The sequence below is a fragment of the Arabidopsis thaliana genome, chromosome 5, assembly GCF_000001735.4.
Source record: "Arabidopsis thaliana chromosome 5, partial sequence".
Classification (NCBI taxonomy): Eukaryota; Viridiplantae; Streptophyta; class Magnoliopsida; order Brassicales; family Brassicaceae; genus Arabidopsis; species Arabidopsis thaliana.
The window spans coordinates 15,297,740-15,318,666 of NC_003076.8; the positions used below are offsets into that span (position 1 = coordinate 15,297,740).

At 32.9% G+C, this 20,927-nt stretch overlaps 6 protein-coding genes, 2 long non-coding RNA genes and 1 pseudogene across 11 annotated transcripts; 6 read left to right on the forward strand and 3 right to left on the reverse strand.

Annotated features, from left to right (window-relative positions):
- Positions 1 to 293: 293 nt before the first annotated feature.
- AT5G38285 lies at positions 294 to 2,969 on the reverse strand (annotated as a pseudogene; the record flags this gene model as incomplete). The annotated part of the gene is made up of 1 exon: positions 294 to 2,969.
- Positions 2,970 to 5,580: 2,611 nt separating this feature from the next.
- AT5G38290 (Peptidyl-tRNA hydrolase family protein) lies at positions 5,581 to 7,858 on the forward strand. 2 transcript variants are annotated; one of them, NM_203131.3, is made up of 9 exons: positions 5,584 to 5,755; positions 5,856 to 6,073; positions 6,168 to 6,252; positions 6,344 to 6,411; positions 6,542 to 6,592; positions 6,677 to 6,750; positions 7,157 to 7,215; positions 7,299 to 7,375; positions 7,526 to 7,858. In NM_203131.3, exons 1-9 carry the CDS (start codon positions 5,752 to 5,754, stop codon positions 7,640 to 7,642), a joined length of 753 nt encoding a protein of 250 aa, NP_974860.1. In that variant the 5' UTR covers positions 5,584 to 5,751; the 3' UTR covers positions 7,643 to 7,858. The 2 variants fall into 2 exon arrangements, with proteins under 2 accessions (NP_198645.1, NP_974860.1); NM_123190.3 differs by having other exon boundaries at positions 5,581 to 6,073; positions 7,526 to 7,850.
- Positions 7,859 to 8,107: 249 nt separating this feature from the next.
- Positions 8,108 to 9,269, forward strand: AT5G38300 (homeobox Hox-B3-like protein). Its single transcript, NM_123191.3, has one exon. The coding sequence runs from the start codon at positions 8,283 to 8,285 to the stop codon at positions 9,072 to 9,074; it is 792 nt and encodes a 263-aa protein (NP_198646.1). The 5' UTR covers positions 8,108 to 8,282; the 3' UTR covers positions 9,075 to 9,269.
- Positions 9,270 to 12,665: 3,396 nt separating this feature from the next.
- On the reverse strand, positions 12,666 to 13,638 carry AT5G38310 (uncharacterized protein). The gene has a single exon (NM_123192.3). The coding sequence runs from the start codon at positions 13,506 to 13,508 to the stop codon at positions 12,942 to 12,944; it is 567 nt and encodes a 188-aa protein (NP_198647.1). The 5' UTR covers positions 13,509 to 13,638; the 3' UTR covers positions 12,666 to 12,941.
- Positions 13,639 to 14,593: 955 nt separating this feature from the next.
- On the forward strand, positions 14,594 to 14,818 carry AT5G05695. Its single transcript, NR_142858.1, has one exon. It is a non-coding gene; the product is annotated as an other RNA (long non-coding RNA).
- Positions 14,819 to 16,320: 1,502 nt separating this feature from the next.
- LCR58 (low-molecular-weight cysteine-rich 58) lies at positions 16,321 to 17,487 on the forward strand (the record flags this gene model as incomplete). The annotated part of the gene is made up of 2 exons (NM_001036902.1): positions 16,321 to 16,378; positions 17,162 to 17,487. 2 exons carry the CDS (start codon positions 16,321 to 16,323, stop codon positions 17,485 to 17,487), a joined length of 384 nt encoding a protein of 127 aa, NP_001031979.1.
- A 788-nt stretch (positions 17,488 to 18,275) lies between these two features.
- AT5G38320 (uncharacterized protein) lies at positions 18,276 to 19,158 on the reverse strand. 2 transcript variants are annotated; one of them, NM_001125858.1, is made up of 2 exons: positions 18,697 to 19,095; positions 18,276 to 18,582 (listed from the first exon to the last, which is right to left on the reverse strand). In NM_001125858.1, the coding sequence occupies exons 1-2, from the start codon at positions 19,057 to 19,059 to the stop codon at positions 18,421 to 18,423; spliced, it is 525 nt and encodes a 174-aa protein (NP_001119330.1). In that variant the 5' UTR covers positions 19,060 to 19,095; the 3' UTR covers positions 18,276 to 18,420. The 2 variants fall into 2 exon arrangements, with proteins under 2 accessions (NP_001119330.1, NP_198648.1); NM_123193.3 differs by having other exon boundaries at positions 18,276 to 19,158.
- Positions 19,159 to 19,235: 77 nt separating this feature from the next.
- AT5G05705 lies at positions 19,236 to 19,443 on the forward strand. Its single transcript, NR_142859.1, has one exon. It is a non-coding gene; the product is annotated as an other RNA (long non-coding RNA).
- A 500-nt stretch (positions 19,444 to 19,943) lies between these two features.
- LCR80 (low-molecular-weight cysteine-rich 80) lies at positions 19,944 to 20,772 on the forward strand. Its single transcript, NM_123194.3, has 2 exons — positions 19,944 to 20,085; positions 20,396 to 20,772. Exons 1-2 carry the CDS (start codon positions 20,028 to 20,030, stop codon positions 20,704 to 20,706), a joined length of 369 nt encoding a protein of 122 aa, NP_198649.2. The 5' UTR covers positions 19,944 to 20,027; the 3' UTR covers positions 20,707 to 20,772.
- Positions 20,773 to 20,927: the final 155 nt, after the last annotated feature.

Consider the following 20,927-nt stretch of genomic DNA (forward strand, 5'->3'; position numbering starts at 1 on the left):
TTGACTTGAACTTTTGGCTACAAGAAGATATATAGTGGAAACTCCTTGACCTTTTAAACCTTTTACATGAAGTATGGGATTCGTTTTTTAGTTGTTGATTGTTAATTGTCTATGGGAGGTTCCAGTACTAAGAGTACTATAGGTAGTGTCGTTCGTCATGTATCACAGGATTAGCTTGTTCAACGTATGTCGTACATATATGTACGTTGTAGACAGGCTCTGAATTTTTTTTTTTTTTTTTTTTTTTTGGCTCAACAACAACTTTATATTATCCAACGTTCGATTACACGGATTCTAAAACCACAATGTGTTTGATCCAGTCTGGCATAACAGAATACAAAATGAGATCATAATTCACTAAAGAAAGAGATTCCCTTGCAATTCTATCGGCCACTCTGTTTCCTTCACGCCATATGAATTGAAACCTGACTTCATCAAAGTGATGGAGGAGATTCCTAATGTCTTGGATCCTTGAAGCTAGGCTTGGATGGTCTATATTATTCTTGATCAAAGACACTAAGAACTGAGAATCCGACTCAAAGATCACTCTTTTATAATTGAATCTGGACAATGAAAGGATTGCCCATCTCAGGGCTTCAAGCTCAGTTTCCAGCATCGACTGCACTCTTGGTAAGGCCCTTAGCCCCATCCACAACACCTCTCCAAACTGGTTTCTCAGCACCCATCCAACGCCACAGTTCGGAGCTACATCAACCCAGGCACCATCTGTGTTGCATTTCACCCAACCGTAGCTTGGGGGTTGCCATCTCCTGCATTGCATGCCTGGCGGTTGAGGGAGAACTTTTTGTGGCTGCGGTTCCTTGCGGTTATTCCATTCCTCCAAATCTTCTGTAGCCTTAAGGATCACCTGTTTGGCTGAGAATTCTATTCCTTTGAACACTAGATCATTCCTGTTTTTCCACAATCTCCAAAGAATCTAGGGTACCATCTCATGAGAGTCAGCCTTGTGAGGCTGAGACTGATTGCACATGAGGACATGAGACATGTTTGAATATAGAGAGTCAACCCATTCACCCCCTGGAGGAGCTGGGAAGGGAGAGATTGCCCAAATAAGCCGGGCAAAGGTACATTTAAAAAGCAAATGATTAACTGTCTCTCCTAGGAATGGGCATCTAACGCAGCCCTTATCTCTAGCCAGGTGTCTGTGGGCAAGGTTTCCAGCAACAGAAAGACAGTTACTCAAACATTTCCACAGAAAATGATGAATTTTAGGTGGAACCTCTAACCGCCAAATCTGTTGGAAAATTGGTTCCAAGCTTGGTTGAAGGACTTCTTGAGGTGCACTCCTTTTATTGATAATCTCAGCCATGACCCAATAACCTGATTTCACCGAGTAGTGACCGGAGCGACTAAAGTCCCAAGCGTACCTGTCCTTTGTATCCTTACCCCCTGGCCGGAGACCCAAGATTTTCCTCTGATCCTCCTCTGTAAACAGCATTTTCACTAGAGTGTTATTCCATCCTCGTCCATCCAACGACATTACGTCTTTAACACAGTTAATAGCACTAGCCGCTTGTTGACTGTCCAGAGGAATTCTTTTCATCATTTGGATAGCCTTTGCCGGTTTAGAATCGATCCAAGGATCCGTCCAGATATTCACAGAGACTCCATCTTCAACCACTGCCCTTGCACCTTGTCTAATAAGCACTTGTGCTTCATGAAAACTTTTCCAGGCAAAGGATGGTCGCGAACCTAAGGGAGCATTAAGAGGATCAGATTTACTAAAATACCTACTTTTGAACCCCTTCGCCATTAAAGAATCTTTTTCAGTAAGCATCCTCCAAAGCTGCTTCCCCAAAAGAGCTATGTTGAAGGCTTCGATCTCTTTAAATCCCAGCCCTCCCACAGCTTTAGGCCTGCTGAGATGGCTCCAAGCTTTCCAATGCATGCCTCTACCGTTCCGCTTGTTCTTCCACCAAAACTCTGCCATAACTGACTCTATTTGTTGACACACTGTTTTTAGGATTTTAAAGCACGACATAGTATAGGTGGGGAGGGCCATTGCCACAACTTTAAGGAGTGTCTCTTTCCCACGGGGGAAAGGAATCTTGACTGTCATCCCAATACCTTCTTGCTCAGGCGTTCCTTTAAATAGCTTAAAATAGATACTTTTGACCCCTGAAACGATTCAGGCAAGGCCAAATACACTCCCTCTCCTCCCTCTTTCTTAATTCCCAGCTTTTCTTTCACAAGAGCTCTCCTTTCCTCCGGGATGTGCTTTCCAAAATAAACACTCGATTTAAGGTAATTAACACGTTGGCCTGAGGCTAAGTTATACTCCTCAATGATCCTTATAATCTGACCAAGCTCTTCATTGTTTTCCTTACAGTAAAACATACTGTCATCTGCAAAGAGGAGATGAGAGATAGGAGGAGCCCCCCTTGCAACTTTGAGGCCAGTTATGAGCTGCTTTTGCTCTGCCACCTGGAGCATCTTTACCAACATCTCTGTACAGATTACAAAGAGATAAGGAGATAGGGGATCACCTTGCCTTAGTCCCCGAGTTGGGGTAATCTCTCCATGGGGAGTACCATTTATCAGCACTTGGTATCTAACCGATTTGACACATTCCATGATCAGCTGAATCCAACTCTCTGCAAATCCCAGCCTCCTCATTGCATTCTCTAGAAAGGGCCATTCAACTCTATCATAAGCTTTAGAGATGTTAGTTTTGATTGCAATGAATTCCTCAGAGCACTTATTATTGGAGCTTAAGGCATGGAGCAACTCATGAGCTATCAGGATATTATCACTAATTAGTCTGCCTTTAACAAAAGCTGCCTGAGATTCAGAAATTAAAGATGGGAGAATCTGCTTTAATCTGTTTGCTAACAACTTCCCAATAATCTTGTAAATAACATTACAGGGACTTATAGGCCTAAAGTCAGTCATTCTTTCAGACAGGCTCTGAATTTTATGGGACTAAAAACATTTTCAAATTTTATGGTCAATAATTTATATTCCCTCTGTTTCATATTAGTTGTAGTTTAAGGTTTTTACACACAAATTAAGAAATCATAAAAATCTCATTTAATTAGCTCTTTTATATAAAAACATCATTTATTATAACCAATTCAACCAATAAAAAAATAGATGATTAAATATTATTGGTTAAAGAATATTAAATACATTTATTATTTGCATAGAAAGTTGAAAACAACATTTAAATTAAAAAAAAAAAATCCCTTAAACTACATTTATATAGAAACAGAGGGAGTATAAAAATAAGTTCTATAATTTTGGGACCAAATTATCTATATTTATTAGCACTTAATTTTGTATTAATTTTTGTGATTTATATTTTCAATAATTCTAACTGAAATTTGCTCAGATTGACTCTAATTTTAACAAAAATAACTAGAATGACTCCTCTTGGCAATGATTAACTAAAATGACTCTAATTTTAAGTAAAAAGACCAATTAACCTTAATCAACCTTAATACCATATTTTTAGCAAAAAAAAACGAATTATAAATCAAATAAATTAAAAATATAAATGAATAAGATCCCGAAAAAAACTGGATCTTATTGATATGAAAAAATATAAATTAAGAATATAAATTGAAAAATATAAATTAAGATTATATTAAAAATATAAATTAAAAATATAAATTGATAAAAAGAAACGCAATCAAAAGATCTTATTGAAATAGTTGATATGTGTAGAATAAGGAAAAAAACCAAAAAATTTGATTTTAGAAAGATATACACTTTATTGTCAATTTAATGCATTAAACATCAAATATGGAAATAACATAAACAAATCTGCCGTAAGAAAACCCTACGCGTTACGAGAATATTCCTTGACTCAAATATGGTAATATTTCGGAAAAATCTGTCAGCTAATAAAAGTCTGTCGTAACGTTTTCAAAAAAAAAAAAAAAAAATCTAGTCAAACCGGATTTAACATACAATCAGACCGGGAAATAATTTAATTGAGGGCTAGCTAATAAATCTCATATAACAAAAAATTTCGAAATTTTAAAAATAAATCTGCCAAAAAAAGTCTGTTATTACTAAAAAGGTTATTCTAGTCATAAACAAATCGGCCATAACATTGACATGAGTAAATCTGTTATGCTTTGACACTGAAAAACAAAACTGTCATCACTAAAAACAAATCTGTTATCACTATGTGACTGTGTAGTAATTTTTTTTTTTAACAAAAATCTGTTGTAAAACACCAGATTTGTTAACAAGTTAATTAAATCTGTGATTACACAAAACAACTCTGTCATGCCTATATAACATTTTTCGAGGTTAACAAATCTGTTATAACACAACAGATTTTTGGGTGCAAATAGAAAATCTGTTGCCACCATAAAGAAAAATCTGTGGTCCGGAAAACAAATCAGTGACAGATTTGGTTTCAACATTCTTACTTTTGAAATTTAAATAAAATCTGTGGAGACTATATGAAACAAATCAGTCACGGTTAAAAAATCTGCGAAAAAAAAAAATCTGGCGTAACATAACACAGTAAAGTCTGTGGTACAAGACAAGTCTGTTGTAAAAAATCTGTGGTTGACCAACAAATCTATGATCGATAACAAATCCGTCGCAACAAGAGCCACAGATTTACCAAAAACGACGATGGCATTTTCGTAAATAAATGTGGTTTTATTGCCTTGCTGGAATTAAATAGTAATGGCATTTCTGTAATATTGTTTTTCTCTGCAAAGGAAAACAAGGATAATTTAGGTATAATTATTACTCAAATAACTCATATTTTTAGCATTCCTTTTGGGTCATTATGTATAAAATATGGGTTACTCTAGTAAATTTCCCTAATTCTAAATCAATTTTATTTGTCTTAAAATGTATCTTCCTTTGATTCTTTTGAAACAATTCTTTTTCCTAAAAAATCCATTACAATAAAACCTCTATAAATTAATACTCGATAAATTAATAACCTCTATAAATTAATATATTCTTTCGATCCCGAGTTGGGACCAGTGTAAAAAGTGAAACAAATCGATAAATTAATAAGATAGTAACTTTTTGAAAATCCTATGTAAATATATGGTCCCATCAATATCATAAATTAATAATTGCATAAATCTATCAATTATGTATGTATATGTAAGAAATTTCTTTGAAATATATTTTTAATATTTTTTTGCTTCAATTTGTATTTTTTCTTATTTGAAATTTAGTTATACTATTTTAATGTATCAAAAACTTTTGGTGTTGTTTTCTAAACGTGATCTTGTTTTTACTTGTAATTGATTTTAGAAAGATATTTTCTATAATGAAAAAAAAAATTATAGAAATTTTTTAGAAATTACCAAATTAGAAAAATTTCTCAATAAATATTAATTTATCGATAAATTAAAACCTCTCTAAATTAATAAAATTTTGCAGTGGAATAAATAGAGTAATTATATATATATATATATATATATATATATATATATTAATATTACATTTAAAAAGTTAATTAGTTAAATTCAATCCTAATATAATCCAAAACCTGATCTCTAGACTTAGTAAAATCTCAGATATTTTTATTTTAACTTCTATTCTAAATGAAAATCAATGTCTTAAGAGAGGATAAGCCAAATTTTCTGAGAGTACTTAAAGATGATAAGTACTGTACTGTACTGTCTAATGTCTATCCTCTCTTAAGGCTTCGTTTCAAATTCTTCAATCGTCCTTTAGAAATCCTCAAAATATCCACAATTTTCCTCTCTTTACCCAGAAGATTTCATCAGAACCTCTTCGCCATTAATGGGTTAGTGTTACTTTCCCCAAATGTAGAATTAAGGGTTTAGGGTTTTTAGTTCCAAATTCAATTCTTAACGAAGCAATTTCAAATCTTTTTTTCATTTCAGTTACAGCGATGTTTTGTGCATCATCTTCTCCAATTACATCTCCTCTCTACCCAAAAGCTTATAAATTTTCTCAAACAAAATCGAATTCGAAGAGATTTTCCTCTCTGCGTGCTTCGTTGCCTGTTTCTGATAACAAGCTTCTTAAATTTGAATACACACCATGGCTTATTGTTGGACTTGGTAACCCTGGATTAAAGTATTACGGAACAAGGCATAATGTATAAATTTCACTCTTTTACATTCAATTTTGATGTTTATGAATCAAAGTTCTCTTCTTTTTTGTGATTCTTGATCTGTTTTTGTTATGTCTAGATTGGTTTTGAGATGATTGATCATATAGCTCGAGCAACGGATATTTCTATGAACACAATTCAGTCCAAGGCTTTAGTTGGGATAGGTTCTCTTCTCACCAGTTTCTTGCTTTTGTTTCATTTAGTTTCACCTTTTTGTTTGTTTATTTGGGATGATTCACTATGTGACCAGAACAGGTTCTGTTGGAGAAGTTCCGATTTTGTTGGTTAAACCTCAAGGATACATGAATTTCAGTGGTGAATCGGTTAGTCTTTCTTCCTTTGTTCTCAAGTGTCTTCTCTACTTGAGATTTTTGACAAGCAAGGCTTTGGCTTTATACTTGAAATGGGAGTGTACTTATATTTGATTTCTTCGTCTACTTACGTGTTTTGAAGGTTGGGCCGTTAGCTGCTTACTACCAAATACCCTTACGTCACATTCTTATGGTTAGTACTGTGTCTTATTGCTTGCTGTGTGATGATGATGATAATGGCATTAATCAAAAGATTGTGTTTGCCTCTATGGTGTAGATATATGATGACATGGGTTTGTCTAATGGTGTCTTGAGACTTCAACCAAAAGGTGGGCATAGCCAACACAATGGGTAAGTAATATCTCTGAATTGGGAAGTGATGTATATAGGTTCTATTGGTTTAGGGAGTAAACAAAAACTGTGTCTTTGCTTATAAAGTTGCAAGGAACAGACTCCTGCAATCTTATTTCCGAGTGACTGTTGAATTTGTTCAACTTCTAAACTTAGTACTTACTCTTGAGGAAGAGAGATGCTATTTTGAAAGGACACAAAACTTCAAGATCCAAGGTTTATGGATAATGATGAATAGAATCGAATTCAAATAGTATAAAGCATTTTTTATATCTAGGAAGCGCATCACACTGTGACGAAAGTAATACATCTTCGTCATTTATGATTTCTAATCAGAACTAGAACAATATAACCATTTCTTGTGCTTTTTCTGAAAAGGATTATAACTTCTTTTGCTATGTACCAGATTGAAGAATGTGACAGAACATTTAAATGGTTGTCGCGGCTATCCCCGCTTATCAATCGGTTTGTGTCCTGTTTCACCTTGAAGTCCTGTTCCGCCAAATACCCTTTTGGCAATCGTAGTAAAATTGTCTGTTGCGCTGCAGGAATTGGAAATCCACCAGGTAACATGGACATGAAAGCGTTTCTTCTCCAGAAATTCAGCCCCTTGGAGCGCAAACAGGTAATACCCTTGCATTAACCTAAGTTCACCAGTCTGTAGTCATATGATCTCTGCAAGTCTAAAACTTTTTGGACTAACGATATTGTATGACTATTTTCATCGAATTTATGTTGGATTTTTAATGGATTCGTTGTACTGAATTATGTTTAGATGGATGAGGGACTGGAACAAGGTGTTGAAGGTGTGAAGACACTTGTTGAAGAGGGGTTTAGTGACTCAATATCTCGATTCAATTTGGGACAGAAATACAAGTTTCATAAAGTTTGATTCCTTGACATTTGCCTCATCGTGATACCTGTCACAGTAACAGTAGCAACACCCATAGTCCAACATTGTTCATTTGTTCTTATCCTTGTGGTCTTTGTTTAGCTGATAGGTAATATTGTAACATTTGTATTCTCTAAGATCAATTTTATTGATTTATATTTTGTTAATGTGTGTTATGTGAGTTTATTGATGAATAAGTTCCAATTCAATCAACAGTTATAAAATAATTAAATATGAAATAAAAATTAGCCAAATTAATCCATGTTGAAATGATGGAATTTATTTGGCCTAAACATGGATGGGTAAAAAATAATAAATCAGATACGTATAATGGTTGTTAAAACAAAACAAACCAACGATCAGATAGATTAATGATGATTAAGGAAATTAATGACCGTCGATCAAAGATTTACTGGGTCCCACACTACCAAAATAAGACCGTTAGACGTAAGCAAAGAAAAAAAGAAGAAGGGTAAAATCGTCAACAGAAGAAAATCTCTAAAGAATCTCTCTAATTTTTCTATGAGACCGTTGAGAAACCCTTTTTACCATTAAATAAAGTCTTTTTGCAAACAACAAAATCTGGTTAACCAAAATAGCTCTCTCTTTTACTGAAGAAGTGATCGAATTTTATTCAACGATGGCGGATATAATCTCAAATCCGACCATGGAACAACTCTTCTTCTCTGTAGATCCGATGTCTCTTATACTCTCTCAAAACTCCGACACACATCAACTTAAACTCTTGTTAGACGGTTTCTCCGGATTCGAAAGAGGTCCAAGATACGATGAATACTCGAGATTACGTGAATCGAAGCTTCGCATGAAACGTGATTTTCAGAAATTCCTCGAGGAAGAAGACGAAGTAGAAGAGCCGAGGATCAAAAAACAAGTCAGATTCGAGGGTAATTCTGTAAATTCGCAAGAAGGTGATAAGTTTTCTCCGGAGAAGAAGAAACAGAGTCGGTTCGAGGGTATTTCAGTAATTTCACAAGAAGATAGGTTTTCGCCGGAGAAGGTGAAGAAACAGAGTCGATTTGGGTTTTCTCCGCTGAAAAAAGCTGTTCCGTCTTCGTTGGCACAATCAGTTCCTGATTTCTCTGCTGTGATACGTAAAGAGAATCGTCGTCCGGTTAATATCAACACTATTACTCCGCCACCACCGACTTCGAAGAGTAGAAACGGCGGCGTTTTGACGGGATCGGCTTCAAGAGGGAGCAAGTCGGCGAGTGCTGGAGAGAAGAAGAGTAAAGGGATGATGATGATGGGAATGGCACGTAAGAGTTACGCTAATGTTGAAGATCTTAAGAAGATTTCAATGGCGGCTGCTTCTGCTATTAATGGCGGTGGCGGTGGAGGAGGAGGAGGGAGAAAAGTTGGTGACTGTGGTGGTGGTCGTCGGACTATTCTTGGTTACAGACAAATTTACTGATTTCGTTTATCAAAAGCTTTGATTTTTACACGATTTTATTAGTTTTTTGTGGGATTTTGATTGATGAGAAACAATTCTTGGATTTGATTGTTGATTTGGGTTTTTGTGGCTTTTTTTGGTGTGTTGGTGATTTTGATTTGTTTGTAAAAAATAAAGCATAAATTCTTGATATTATATAACTCGTGTGATTCTTTCATATCATTTTGTCACATTCGTTCATGTACAATGTGATGTGACCATGAAGATTATAGACCAAAGAGTCATAATTTGTTATGTGTCATCCGTTTGTAGATGACACCTTGACACCAAGTACACTTACTGAAAATTCATTTGGAGAGAACAAATTATTTTATTTCGAAATATTGTTTTGAGAATTTGTCAATGCATCATGAAACATTAAATATGATTTTAGACCAAGAAAAAGTCCGTTTAAAGAATTCTCTTTTTATTTTTAATGTAATGTTAAATTATATTTAAAAAGAAAAAATAAACGTTTGTCCAATTAGTGTAACGTTTGGTTAATAAAGAATGGTTGAGACGAAAAAAATTAAACTTCCTAAAACTTTCTAAACCGTTTAAAGAATTCTCACAAGTTTAATTAAAATAGTGGTCGTAATTGTTCTAGGTTAATTTAGGTTCTGTTGCTGTCGGATCCGAACATTGAGTTTGGATTCAACCGAAAATTGTCATATCAGCATAAAGTTAATAAAAAGCAAGGTCAACTAGAAGTTAACACCGAAGCAAAGTAAAGCTTCGTAGTCTATAAGTGAGGAGATCCACAAAAGATACAACAGTTCGGAAGCGGGTAATGGGCCGAACATTAAGAGCACGTCCAACGTGGATCTCTTTATACAGGCTCATCCACTTAAAAATAACAAAAATATTTAAAAAGTAAAAAAGGGATGAAAGAGAGTTTCTGAAAGTCCTCATTTAAGGGATGTTCCCACAAACATATTTGCACGTGTAATCTTATTAATGGTCAATTTGTATTAAAAAACTAGAATATAATTAAAATAATAAAATATTATTACTTTTTTTTTTTTAGGAATTTTGACCGTCCCAACCATTGTACATGCTCTAATAACCTATAAAAATGAATAAAAGAATTCAAATAGGAAACGAAATCCCAACCATTGTACATGCTCTAATAACCTATAAAAAAGAATAAAAGAATTCAAATAGAAAACGAAGACATTTAAGAGAATTCGTTCTATTTAATAGTTAGTGATTGTTAATCATATACTACATAGTTTCCAAATATATGGAGGAACATTCATTCTTATTCACAAAGCTAATATTATACTAATTCTACTCATTCTTATTTACATCCACTCACAACTTTACTTATCGAATTTGTATTATATGTTGATATTGAGAACTTTAATTCCTATAAAGCCTAAATAAATATTTGAGTGTGCAAATCATACATCCACAAGCTATGAGTTTTTTTCATGGTTAATTTTTTTTTTTGGATAAGATCATGGTTAATGTTTTGAACTATATCATAGCAGAAATATATTAGTTTTTATTGTCTTTTTTTCTTTGCGCGCACTGCCAAGAAGAAAAATCTAGCCTACACCTCTTCTTCAACTGCCCTTTTGCTGGCAAAATTTGGGAGGCAGCACTTTTTAAAACCCCTTTCAACCCTTCACGAATAACAAGCTTGAATGGGCATTGAACGGTCGAAATTGTTGGTGAATCTTCCACCATCTAGAATTGGGATTGAACTACTGATCTTGTGGTTCTTATGGACTATTTGGACTTGCCGTAAGAAGAAGATATTCGATAAGAACCAGGTCTCACCCACGGAAATTTTGTCCAGCTAGTTGTAAATCAACAAGCCTAAAAAACAAAATGCTTATCAACACATTCTAATAATTTTTTTTTTTTTTTTTCCAATTGGTGGTTGTTTGGTTATTGATTTCTTTAGAAAAAGTTCCAAAATTATTTATTTTTGTGTAATAATTATGTTGGACTAAATTCTAGAGGAATTCAATGTTCTTTCAATTATTTGGACGCTGGTTTTTGGCTTTCAAAAATGGGACTAGTCCGACTCTTTTGACCATGGATTAGTATATATATTTCCTTCCAAATAAAATCAAATGAAAAATCCAAATACCTTGCTATTTGCCTATCTTTATACATTTACACAAAATATATGACAACAAATGAAAAATCCACAGCTCATTAGCTGCTTGTTCATTCTTTACAAGCCAGACCTGCTCCTTCTTAGTCTATACCTCGGGCCTACTCACTTAATAGCACATGGATGCCAATAACACATGGAACTTTAAAATGTTGTGTACTGTGTACATGCATTAGCCTCTGGGATTCACTGATAAGACCAAAACCAAACAATATGTCTTTTATGTCGAGACCAAACAAGCCTCTCGGACATAAAACATATATAAGGTCTACACTTCACGCAAATTTAAAACACTTCGGTTTCGTTCAAAGTAGATGTGATCTCTCCTTCCTTATAACGTTTCAGGAAAAATATGTTGTCTATCTTCTACTCTTCGTATATAGCTGACATTACTCTCAAAATCTCGACTCAAATATTATTTGAAGACGATCATTTCCAGCTAGCTCTAGGTATCATATGATGGACCTAAAAAAACTACACTCTTCCTTGGCATATATATGTAATTATTTTCCCGCCAATGTAACTATGTTGCAAACGTTTGCATTACGCAGAAATGGCTGACTCTAACCCTTGTCTCATACTAGTTGACTCAAAGAAAAGTTTGGACGACAATTCCTGTCTCTAACCCATTTTACATGTCTTCCTTATATAAAGTGGTCTTTATTCGACCACCGAGCTTGTGGTACTTGGCGTTCAAATTTAGAATTTTGTGTCGTCTTAATTACCGGCAAAGTGCTTCCACAATCTTAGACTTTCAAGCAACAATACACATAAGTGGACGAAGTTTTTTGTTTAACTGTACAAGAATGCATTCATTTTAGCAAACTCTTAAAATACATCAATAAAGAGTTCAGTACGATGAAGCGTGTACATGGATCAATCGTACACGGTAAGGTTGGAAAGATTAGGTCCTCACATTTTATTTTATTTTTTTGATAAAAGGTTAAATTAGATCATCACATATTTTTATAGAAGAGAAAAGTCCAACTGAATAAAAAAAAATTAAGAGAAAAACAATATTTTCATTAATAAACCTTAAACCGTTCTTAAAACCTTCTAAAAATTACTTTAACAACAGAACAAGACCACCTAAAAATGACGCATCATTATTTTTTTATTTAACTTTCTCATTGACTGTTCATATTACATATGTAGAGGATGCTTAATTTTCTAAACACAAGTTACGTCGTTTTATATCACATCGAACAATATTAATATGTAGCAAAAATCCACGCCTAAAGTTTTTGGAAAACTAATACGACAATACAAGTAAACAGTCAACTTTATTCTTTAATCACATTATCAGTCAACTTGGTCAATATTATTAGTCAAAGGTTTTAAATTCACATGTTTAATCAATATATGTGTACCGTTTGACTAGTACTTATACTATTTGATCATTTGTCGGTTTGATGGTTTTTTGCCGGTATAGTTTAACCATTTCACAAAATAGTACAGTCTATTTCTTTCTATGAAATGTGAAAATTACATTTCTATATTACGTACAACCAACGTATATGTTACATCAATGTACAAACAAATCAATAACATGAAAAAACTCGAATTAGATTCTTAGTTATGTTTGAGTATGACGATCCGAATTAAGATTCTCATTTTTCCTTTCTCCAAATTTCTAGCTTAGCTTAAACCAATCATACACCTAACTCTTCACATGTTCCAGAAACTAGGTCAGGATCATGGTTATAAGATAAGAGCACACTTCATTTTCTACGATCACGGCTACCGGAAAAAACAGGGCCTAAGCAAAATATATCAGCCAATGGGACATTCAACGCCGGACTATTCATGGATCTTGAAGCTCTAATCTCTGTAGAATTCATTTTCTGCAAACTCTTCTTCTTCTTCTTTTTATGTGGATCACTATTGCTCCGTTGATATTCCGAAGAAGAATTTGTTTTCTTGTTTCTCATTGAGTACCCAACAGATTTGCTTCTTACAAGCCAAAAACCACACCCAAAACTTGGATCATCTGAATCAGAATCTCTTGTGTCGGATTTCGCAGCTAGGGTTTGAAGATTGCTTCTCGGAGAAGTAATCTCGGTCTTCTTCGAAATAGTGTCGGTGGCCGTGTGGGAAAGGTTTTTCCAGTACGAGAAGAGCTCGTCGGCGTGAGAAAACCGTTGTTTTGAGTTCTGACGGAGACAAAAGTCGAACTCTGGACTTGAATTCAGACATGACTGGTCTGAATCTGATCGGAGAGGGACTCTTTCTTCCGAATGATGAAGATTGTGTGAAGATGTTGAGGTAACTCTGCTTTTAAGACTCATTGTGACGATAATTAAAAAAGGCTACCAAATAGTATGTTTTTCACGAATGTCTTAATAAACAAATTGTGAGGTATAGAAAAGAAGAGCAACAAGGTAGATAGATATATATACGACTATACGAAGAATGTCTAGACAACAATTCACCTACCATTATTGACTATATGCAAAAAGTAATTTTTTGTTTTTCTTACTTTTTTACATTCTTTTCTTTCTTTATTCTTTGGAAAAAAAAATTCTCATACATGAATTTTCTGCTAGATCAAACGAAAACGTATTATTTTTTAGTCATACAACATATCCCGGTTTACAATTTTATGTTTTTTTTTTGTTGGCTTTGTTAAACACAATTTTATGCTTTTACATGAGATTACATATGCAAAACCGAAAAAAAAAAGTAGAAAAGAAAGATCTAACTTGGCATTTAAGTTTTTTTTTGCTTTATTGGGTGTAGGAAAGACTTTGACTTCAGCACTGATATTTGTTAGACTTTGAAGCATTGATTTTTTGGTCGACTTTGAAAAAAGTTGTAGGGAAGGGAGAAGACTCCACATCTCAATTTGTTGAACAGAGAATTATTCACCTAATTTACAAATTATGAACATGTCACTAGTATTTATAATAATCAATTAATCATTCTTTCTCTAATACTAATAGTTGTATTAATCACTGAGAATAATTCTGCAGTACTTTGTTTTTTGTTTTGTCAACTATCGGCCTTGGAGGAACAATGAAGTCATCCTATGATAAGGTATATGAATATGTATGTATAGTACTTAAAAAAGTTTAGGAGGGTTTACTAGTTCATGCATATTTAAAGCATCTAACAATTTAAATTAATTTACTTAATTTTCAACACATTTTAATGTCTATATGAATTTATTTTATTTTATATGAAACCCCCAATATATAGGTTATAGCTTTTAGATGTGTTTCTAGAAAACGTCAAAGATTTGTGTCTTTAGTTTGCTCAGCCGAACGTACAATCACATTGACAACGGTATCATTTGATTTTATTTTCAAAGTACGATTTACAATATGTGGAAAAAACGGAATGGAAAAAAGCACCAACATCCCTATAATACTTCACAACAGCTCTCTCGAATCAGAGGTTAAGCCATAAGCTCATTACGTCACGCTCCCTGACTCAAGGAATGGTGGTATGTTGGATAGATGGATTGCCATTCGCCGATGATGTTCTGTTCTCGACTTCGTCTCTGTTTACTATTATAAACTTTGTTTACTACTTCTGTTTTAAGTTGTTTAATCCATTTTTTGATCTTTTGATGCATCACTTAGCTTGTTTTTTCTTAGGGGCAAACACTTAGCTTGTTTTTTGCTGTGAAATATTCAAAAGCAATATTTATATACTTAGCTTGTTTACATTTTCACAAACACTAAAATGCATGGTTAAGTCTAATATAGCAGAACCACACCAATTGCTATCTTCTAATGCTTAGGATACTCACTATTTTTGTAATGGTTTTTTGGCATTTCATAGTAACATTTGGTTACTTTCGATAAATTATCTCGAATATTAACTAATTAAGAATTATGATCTGCTCTATCGATTTTTAAAGTATTTTTGAACCATATCCAAATATTTTGGCTCATATTTCTTAGTAGACTATATGGATCGAGGATTCGAGTTTGGACATGAATTTGGGTATTTGTGTATTTAGGACCAATATACTTATACATTGGTTTAAAATTACATGTATTTCGAATCCAGTCCGATCAAATGAATATTGAAACATCCATTACCGCTTTCCAACCAGACGACCTCCATACTCATTAATGTTAGAGTAGAATACGAACACCAAATGTTTAACATGTGTATTTTCTCAGTCCTACCAATTTATATCATTTCATTTTCAAGGAGAATTAGTCTTACCAAATTCAAGAACTCAAAAATTCTAACTATATTTTTTCGTTTAGCTATTAAATTTTCTACTGGTATATGGTTCACCAAACCCATGAAGATGATTTTCTTAGCATAAAAGTCTAAAGTTGTATAATGTTATAATACTTTTGGACGTAACTTCAAATATCAGTATACCATTAACAAACACAGAGAAATAATTTGGTTAACGAAACGCATGATAAATTTTAAATAAGGGATACCAAACTGTCTGTCAACCGACAATATTTTTTTGGCGATGATCCAGTGAATAATTTCAAAGAACCAATTCTAAAAACTATTCCAAGAATTATTTCTTTACACGTAATATATTTATGTTAATAATCTAAGATATATGGTATCGACTCTTGACAATTCCCTTTTCATAAATACATTACATTTTATACTTTTCAAATGTAAAAGAAATTAATGGTACTCATTTAATATAATCAGATTTCTTACTTCAATTTTGAAATTCTTTTTTTAATGTAAATGTGAAAAAAAGAACAAGAATATAAATCCATACTTGAGTTTCTTCTAAATATGTTTAGAGGTATTGTTCTGTATAAATCCAAGAAAAAGTGGAAAATAATAATGAAATCTTGCATAAAATCTTGCCTAAAAAATAGTATGGAATTGTTTTTATTAATTTTGAATGATATAGATTTCATGGAGTGATGTAATTATTTTATTGGTTTAGAATCTAATTTTCTCTTTACATAACATCTCTTTTAATACAAACTCAGATTTTGTAACCCATGATAAGTATTCATGGATGAGAAATTAAAGTCCGTATCTTCTAATTGTTTTCTTCTTAGCTTGTTTCTAAATACATGAACTAACCTAATAACTTACAATCAAATCTCTTACAGAGAGACATTAAGAAGAAAACTAAAACAAAGTGAAAGTATTTATATGGAGAGGATAACTTCACTTGTATTCTTTGCTAGCTTCCTTATTATATTTGTCTCAGGTATATTATATATTTTGTATATCTTTCAATTGTTATGGTTCTTTACTTTATTCGATTTCTTTAAACGTTTCAAGTATTTTAAATATAATTATACGTTCACAATAATCAAATTTTGATATTGCCAGTTTATGGACAGTTGACAAAACCACTTCTGCTTGACATTTTCTAGTACAACGTAGATGAATTATCATATGTCCCATGGCAATGGATGAACAGAACATAAACAAAATAGTATGATATAGTAATGTGATTATTTCATATAAAAGTATTGGTTCTTATAATGATAACATAAATAAGACTTACTATGTCTAATCATAAATGTACAAATGCAAGAACAAATTAAAGTGAATTAGATATATGCCAACAAATTTAAGAAAATAGCAATGGCGTGACTTATTTTCATCAAAACATTAAATTTTGACATTGTCAATAATTTAACATTACGGGAAACATGATTTTTGTGTAACGTTATTTTCATTATGTGAACGTCTAATTTATCAAAATGAAGCAAAATTAAACCGTAAAACCCAAAATTTTAAACTCTAACCTCTGTTTAATAAATTAGATGTTTACATAAGAATAACATATTTTGGGAGATACATATAGTTGCATATTCCATAAAACTTACAGAAGAGTAAGATTTTTTGAAAAGTCTTCTCATTGTTATTATTGCTTGTACCTTATTTCTCTATAGAGTGTAAATACTCTTAAGTTTGCTATATTAAGAGTACTTTATTTCTATATTAAGTTTAATAAGGTATACGTATATATACAATGCTCTAGGTGTTAATCAGACAAGAGCAGATTCATGCGATGAAAGTCTAGGCCTTTGCGAAACATGTGACGAAAGATGCCAGGCCAAACACGGGCCATCGTGCATAAGCAAATGTGACGGAGAGGTTGGGATGTTGTCGTGCACGTGCACTTACGAGTGTGGACCACCTTTACCCCCCAAAGGTAACGTTTGCAGCGGTGGGACTGGTATGTGCAGTGGAAAGTGTCCATATAAATGTTGTGATACCAGTTGCGCACAAAAGTATAATGGTGGACGTGGATTTTGTAACTCCTTTGGTAATTATAATTTTTGCCAATGCGAATACCCTTGCTAAAACATGTTAGCATAATTTGTAAACCTGTACTTACTTGGCTTTCTTTTGTTACTAACAAGGCTTGAACTTTTATATGATTTGATATCAAGACATAGAAGGTTTTTATAACGTTCTACAAGGTATTTTTTGTTTCAAAATAAGTCTCGTTTTTAAATTACACTGATTATTTAATCATAAATACATATTTTAATCCTACTCAAAACTAATTTAACATAAAATAATTTTAAAGTCAAGTGTTTTTAACCCTACTCAAAATGAGATATTTATTGAAACAATAGTAGTAAAATATAAAAGCTCCATACAAATTAACAGAAACATGAAGTACATATATAAGCTCATTACCGAATGCAATAAACGTCCATAATGTTGAATTGTTGATATATCACACCTTAGGTATTGACGAGTAACGAGTTTGATGAGTGATGACTATACATAACATGATAAGATCGACGATAAAGGTATGTTTAATGTTAATGCCTTGTTTTTTCATTTTCCTTTATAGCATTAAATATCTAGACACACCATGTAAGACAAAGACTTTTGACAAAAAAAAAGAAACTAAAAATGATGGGAAACATATTCAAATGAATAACGGAGTAGGACAAGCTTGAAATGGAATTGGTTACTTGTCACTTGACTTGTCGAACTTTCTAATTGTCTTCAATAACAAATTTATCATTATTTGTGTAAACAAAATACAACCAAATTTCTTTGTATTGTCAACGAAGCTAGGTTTTATTTGCATTCCATGTGGAAGTTCTGCTCTAACTCGAGCAATGGGGATTATTAATAAAGAAACGATTTATTTAGACGTTTATAAACAATTCTTTATGGATTAATTAAGAGAAATGATACTTATTCTGAAATACAAAAGTTAAGGAAACATAGAAGAGAATAAAACACTAATTCACTTAACTCCACAAAAAGTCATTCTTACCAATAGAAAAACATTGATCGTATCTTGTTTTTGTTTCTTCCACCATCAAAATTTATCGAACCTAACCCAAACAAATTCCCCGAAGGTACCATATCCAGAAATGAGCTCACCCTAATCACACCTCCATGTCCCTTGTAGTTATAACCTCCATGGTTGTTCTTCAATATCGGTTTCGGAAAACTACCGTTAAAAGAAGAAGAAGAAGAAGACGAAACCTGACTCTTGATAGAATTCGAACCGGTCGAGTTATAAGGAAGTAATGGCAACTTTACCTCATATTCTTGGTCTCCAATTTCTTCTATTTCAAGAACCGGTTCAAAATCTTCGATTGGAATTATCTCAGGTCTGGGTAAACCGGTTTTATATTTATCTGTTTTACTACGATATATGGGTTCCGGGATCTTTTTCATTTCTATAGGGAGGATTTTGCCGTCGTTGAAGAACTCTTCCGCGGACCAGGAGCTCTCGCCGGAGATTGCACCGCGGGGTATTGAAAACTCCAAAGGAAAGCCCCAATAGAAGTTGGAGATATCATACGGAGATTGTGATGTACGCTGCTCGATTGGTATGGACTCGTGGTGGCAAAAATCGTTAGAAAATGAGATTCTTGGACTTTCATTAGCGTTTTCGGGCATTGTTATTAATGTTCTCGAGAAAATATTAGAGGGTTTGAAGAAAATGGTGATGGTAAAACTCTTTTTTATACGTGAAGATTATGTATAGGGGAATTAAATGAAGGAGTGGTTATTTTCAAATGTTTGGTAAAGTTTGGTTTATATTTGATTTTCTATGTGAGGGACCATTCTTGGTTGTGTTCTGTCTTCGCAAATGGGCCTAACGTCTCTTGGGTTAATGTTTTAGTTGATTGAGTTTGGCCATCTTCTCTGTTTCTGATGTCTTCTTGCTCACATGACTTTTGAAATCTCTTCATGTCAATCCATTTGCCAATAATCCAATCTGCTTTGTTATCATTTTTTTTCTTTGTTTCAACTTTCAATGCTAAGTTGATTGTTGTCATGTAGTATGTTTTTAATAGTTGAAAACTAATTGTTACTTTCAATATATTTTAATGTCAACAACCTTTTTTTTGGGTCCACAATCTTTTATTTTTTACCTTTTTTGCTTAAATATTAAGAGGAAAGGATGTAAACCCATACTAGAAAATATTATCTATCAAGGTATTTTTTTCTTCCGAATTCAATAAGAAAACTGAAATAATAATGAAATTTTTCAAAAAATCTTGCAAAAAGATAGTATGCCAATTTTCTTATTAATTTTGAAATATTATAGTTTTTTTTTTAGTGTTGCTAAGCATTTTATTGGTTTCGTACATCATATAATTCTCTTATAGAACATTATATTTAGTAAAGAATAAGATTTCATTACTCAATGCACTTTATTGGCCGTAACAATTTTAGCCAAAAATTTGTGTATATGGAAAAAAATCATATGATAATATTAATGGATAGTCCATTTATATCCTTGTAACATTTCAAGTTCGTTGACTGTGAGTCCTCGACTTGCTTTTAAATAGATTAACTAAATGCCACAATAACATAAAAACCATTATCTTAGAGAAAAGTTTAAAAGAAAACGTGAAAGTATGGAGAGGATACCTTCACTTGCATCCCTTGTTAGCTTGCTTATCATATTTGCCACAGGTATTATAATTTTTTGTACACCTTTCAATTTTCATGTTAAATATATTTTTTTAAAAGGTTATTTTCTTCTATTATGTGAACAAAAACTAAACAAAAAATCTCAAAGTCTAACCTTAGTTTTTATAATTTAGACGTCCACATAGAAGATTAATGTTATGAGAATTAAGAAATACATATTACAGATATATATATTTTTTTTCTTAAGTCTTCTTGTAGCTATTTTCTTGAATTCCTTGTACTTAATTTCTATAGAGTGAATATATTCTTATATATCTGTTAAGTTTAATAAAGTATATATACAATGCTGTAGTTGTTAATCAGACAAGAGCAAGTATCTGTAACGACAGACTAGGCCTTTGCGATGGTTGCGATCAAAGATGTAAGGCCAAACACGGGCCATCGTGCGAAAGTAAATGTGACGGGCCGGTTGGAATGTTGCTGTGCACGTGCACTTACGAGTGTGGTCCAACAAAGCTTTGCAATGGTGGGCTTGGCAATTGCGGTGAAAGTTGTAATGAACAATGTTGTGATAGGAATTGTGCACAAAGATACAATGGTGGACATGGATATTGTAACACCCTTGATGATTTTAGTTTGTGCTTATGCAAGTACCCTTGCTAAAACAAGTTGACAGAATTTGGAAACCAATTAGCTTTCTTTGTAACTGTAACTGCGATAATATGGTAATAAATTTCCTTTTGATAAAAACATTACGTTTATTTGCATGTAAGGTAAGTGAGATAAGATAGAGACATTCATGACTTGATAATATTTTTAATTTTTTTTACAATCTATATTCTTGATTTATGCAGTTGGTGAATAATTCTTCGGTGAACCGTGCC

What these genes read in the sequence shown, in the direction of transcription:
- AT5G38320 (NM_123193.3), bottom strand. Translation starts at nt 19,059, where the DNA reads ATGCCCGAAAACGCTAATGAAAGTCCAAGAATCTCATTTTCTAACGAT.
- AT5G38290 (NM_203131.3), top strand. An exon ending in TGAATTTCAGTGGTGAATCG is followed by an intron (nt 6,412 to 6,541) that starts GTTAGTCTTTCT and finishes CGTGTTTTGAAG; the next exon opens with GTTGGGCCGTTAGCTGCTTA. An exon ending in GGGCATAGCCAACACAATGG is followed by an intron (nt 6,751 to 7,156) that starts GTAAGTAATATC and finishes GCTATGTACCAG; the next exon opens with ATTGAAGAATGTGACAGAAC.
- AT5G38300 (NM_123191.3), top strand. Translation starts at nt 8,283, where the DNA reads ATGGCGGATATAATCTCAAATCCGACCATGGAACAACTCTTCTTCTCT.
- AT5G38310 (NM_123192.3), bottom strand. Translation starts at nt 13,508, where the DNA reads ATGAGTCTTAAAAGCAGAGTTACCTCAACATCTTCACACAATCTTCAT.
- LCR80 (NM_123194.3), top strand. Translation starts at nt 20,028, where the DNA reads ATGGAGAGGATACCTTCACTTGCATCCCTTGTTAGCTTGCTTATCATA. An exon ending in GCTTATCATATTTGCCACAG is followed by an intron (nt 20,086 to 20,395) that starts GTATTATAATTT and finishes ACAATGCTGTAG; the next exon opens with TTGTTAATCAGACAAGAGCA.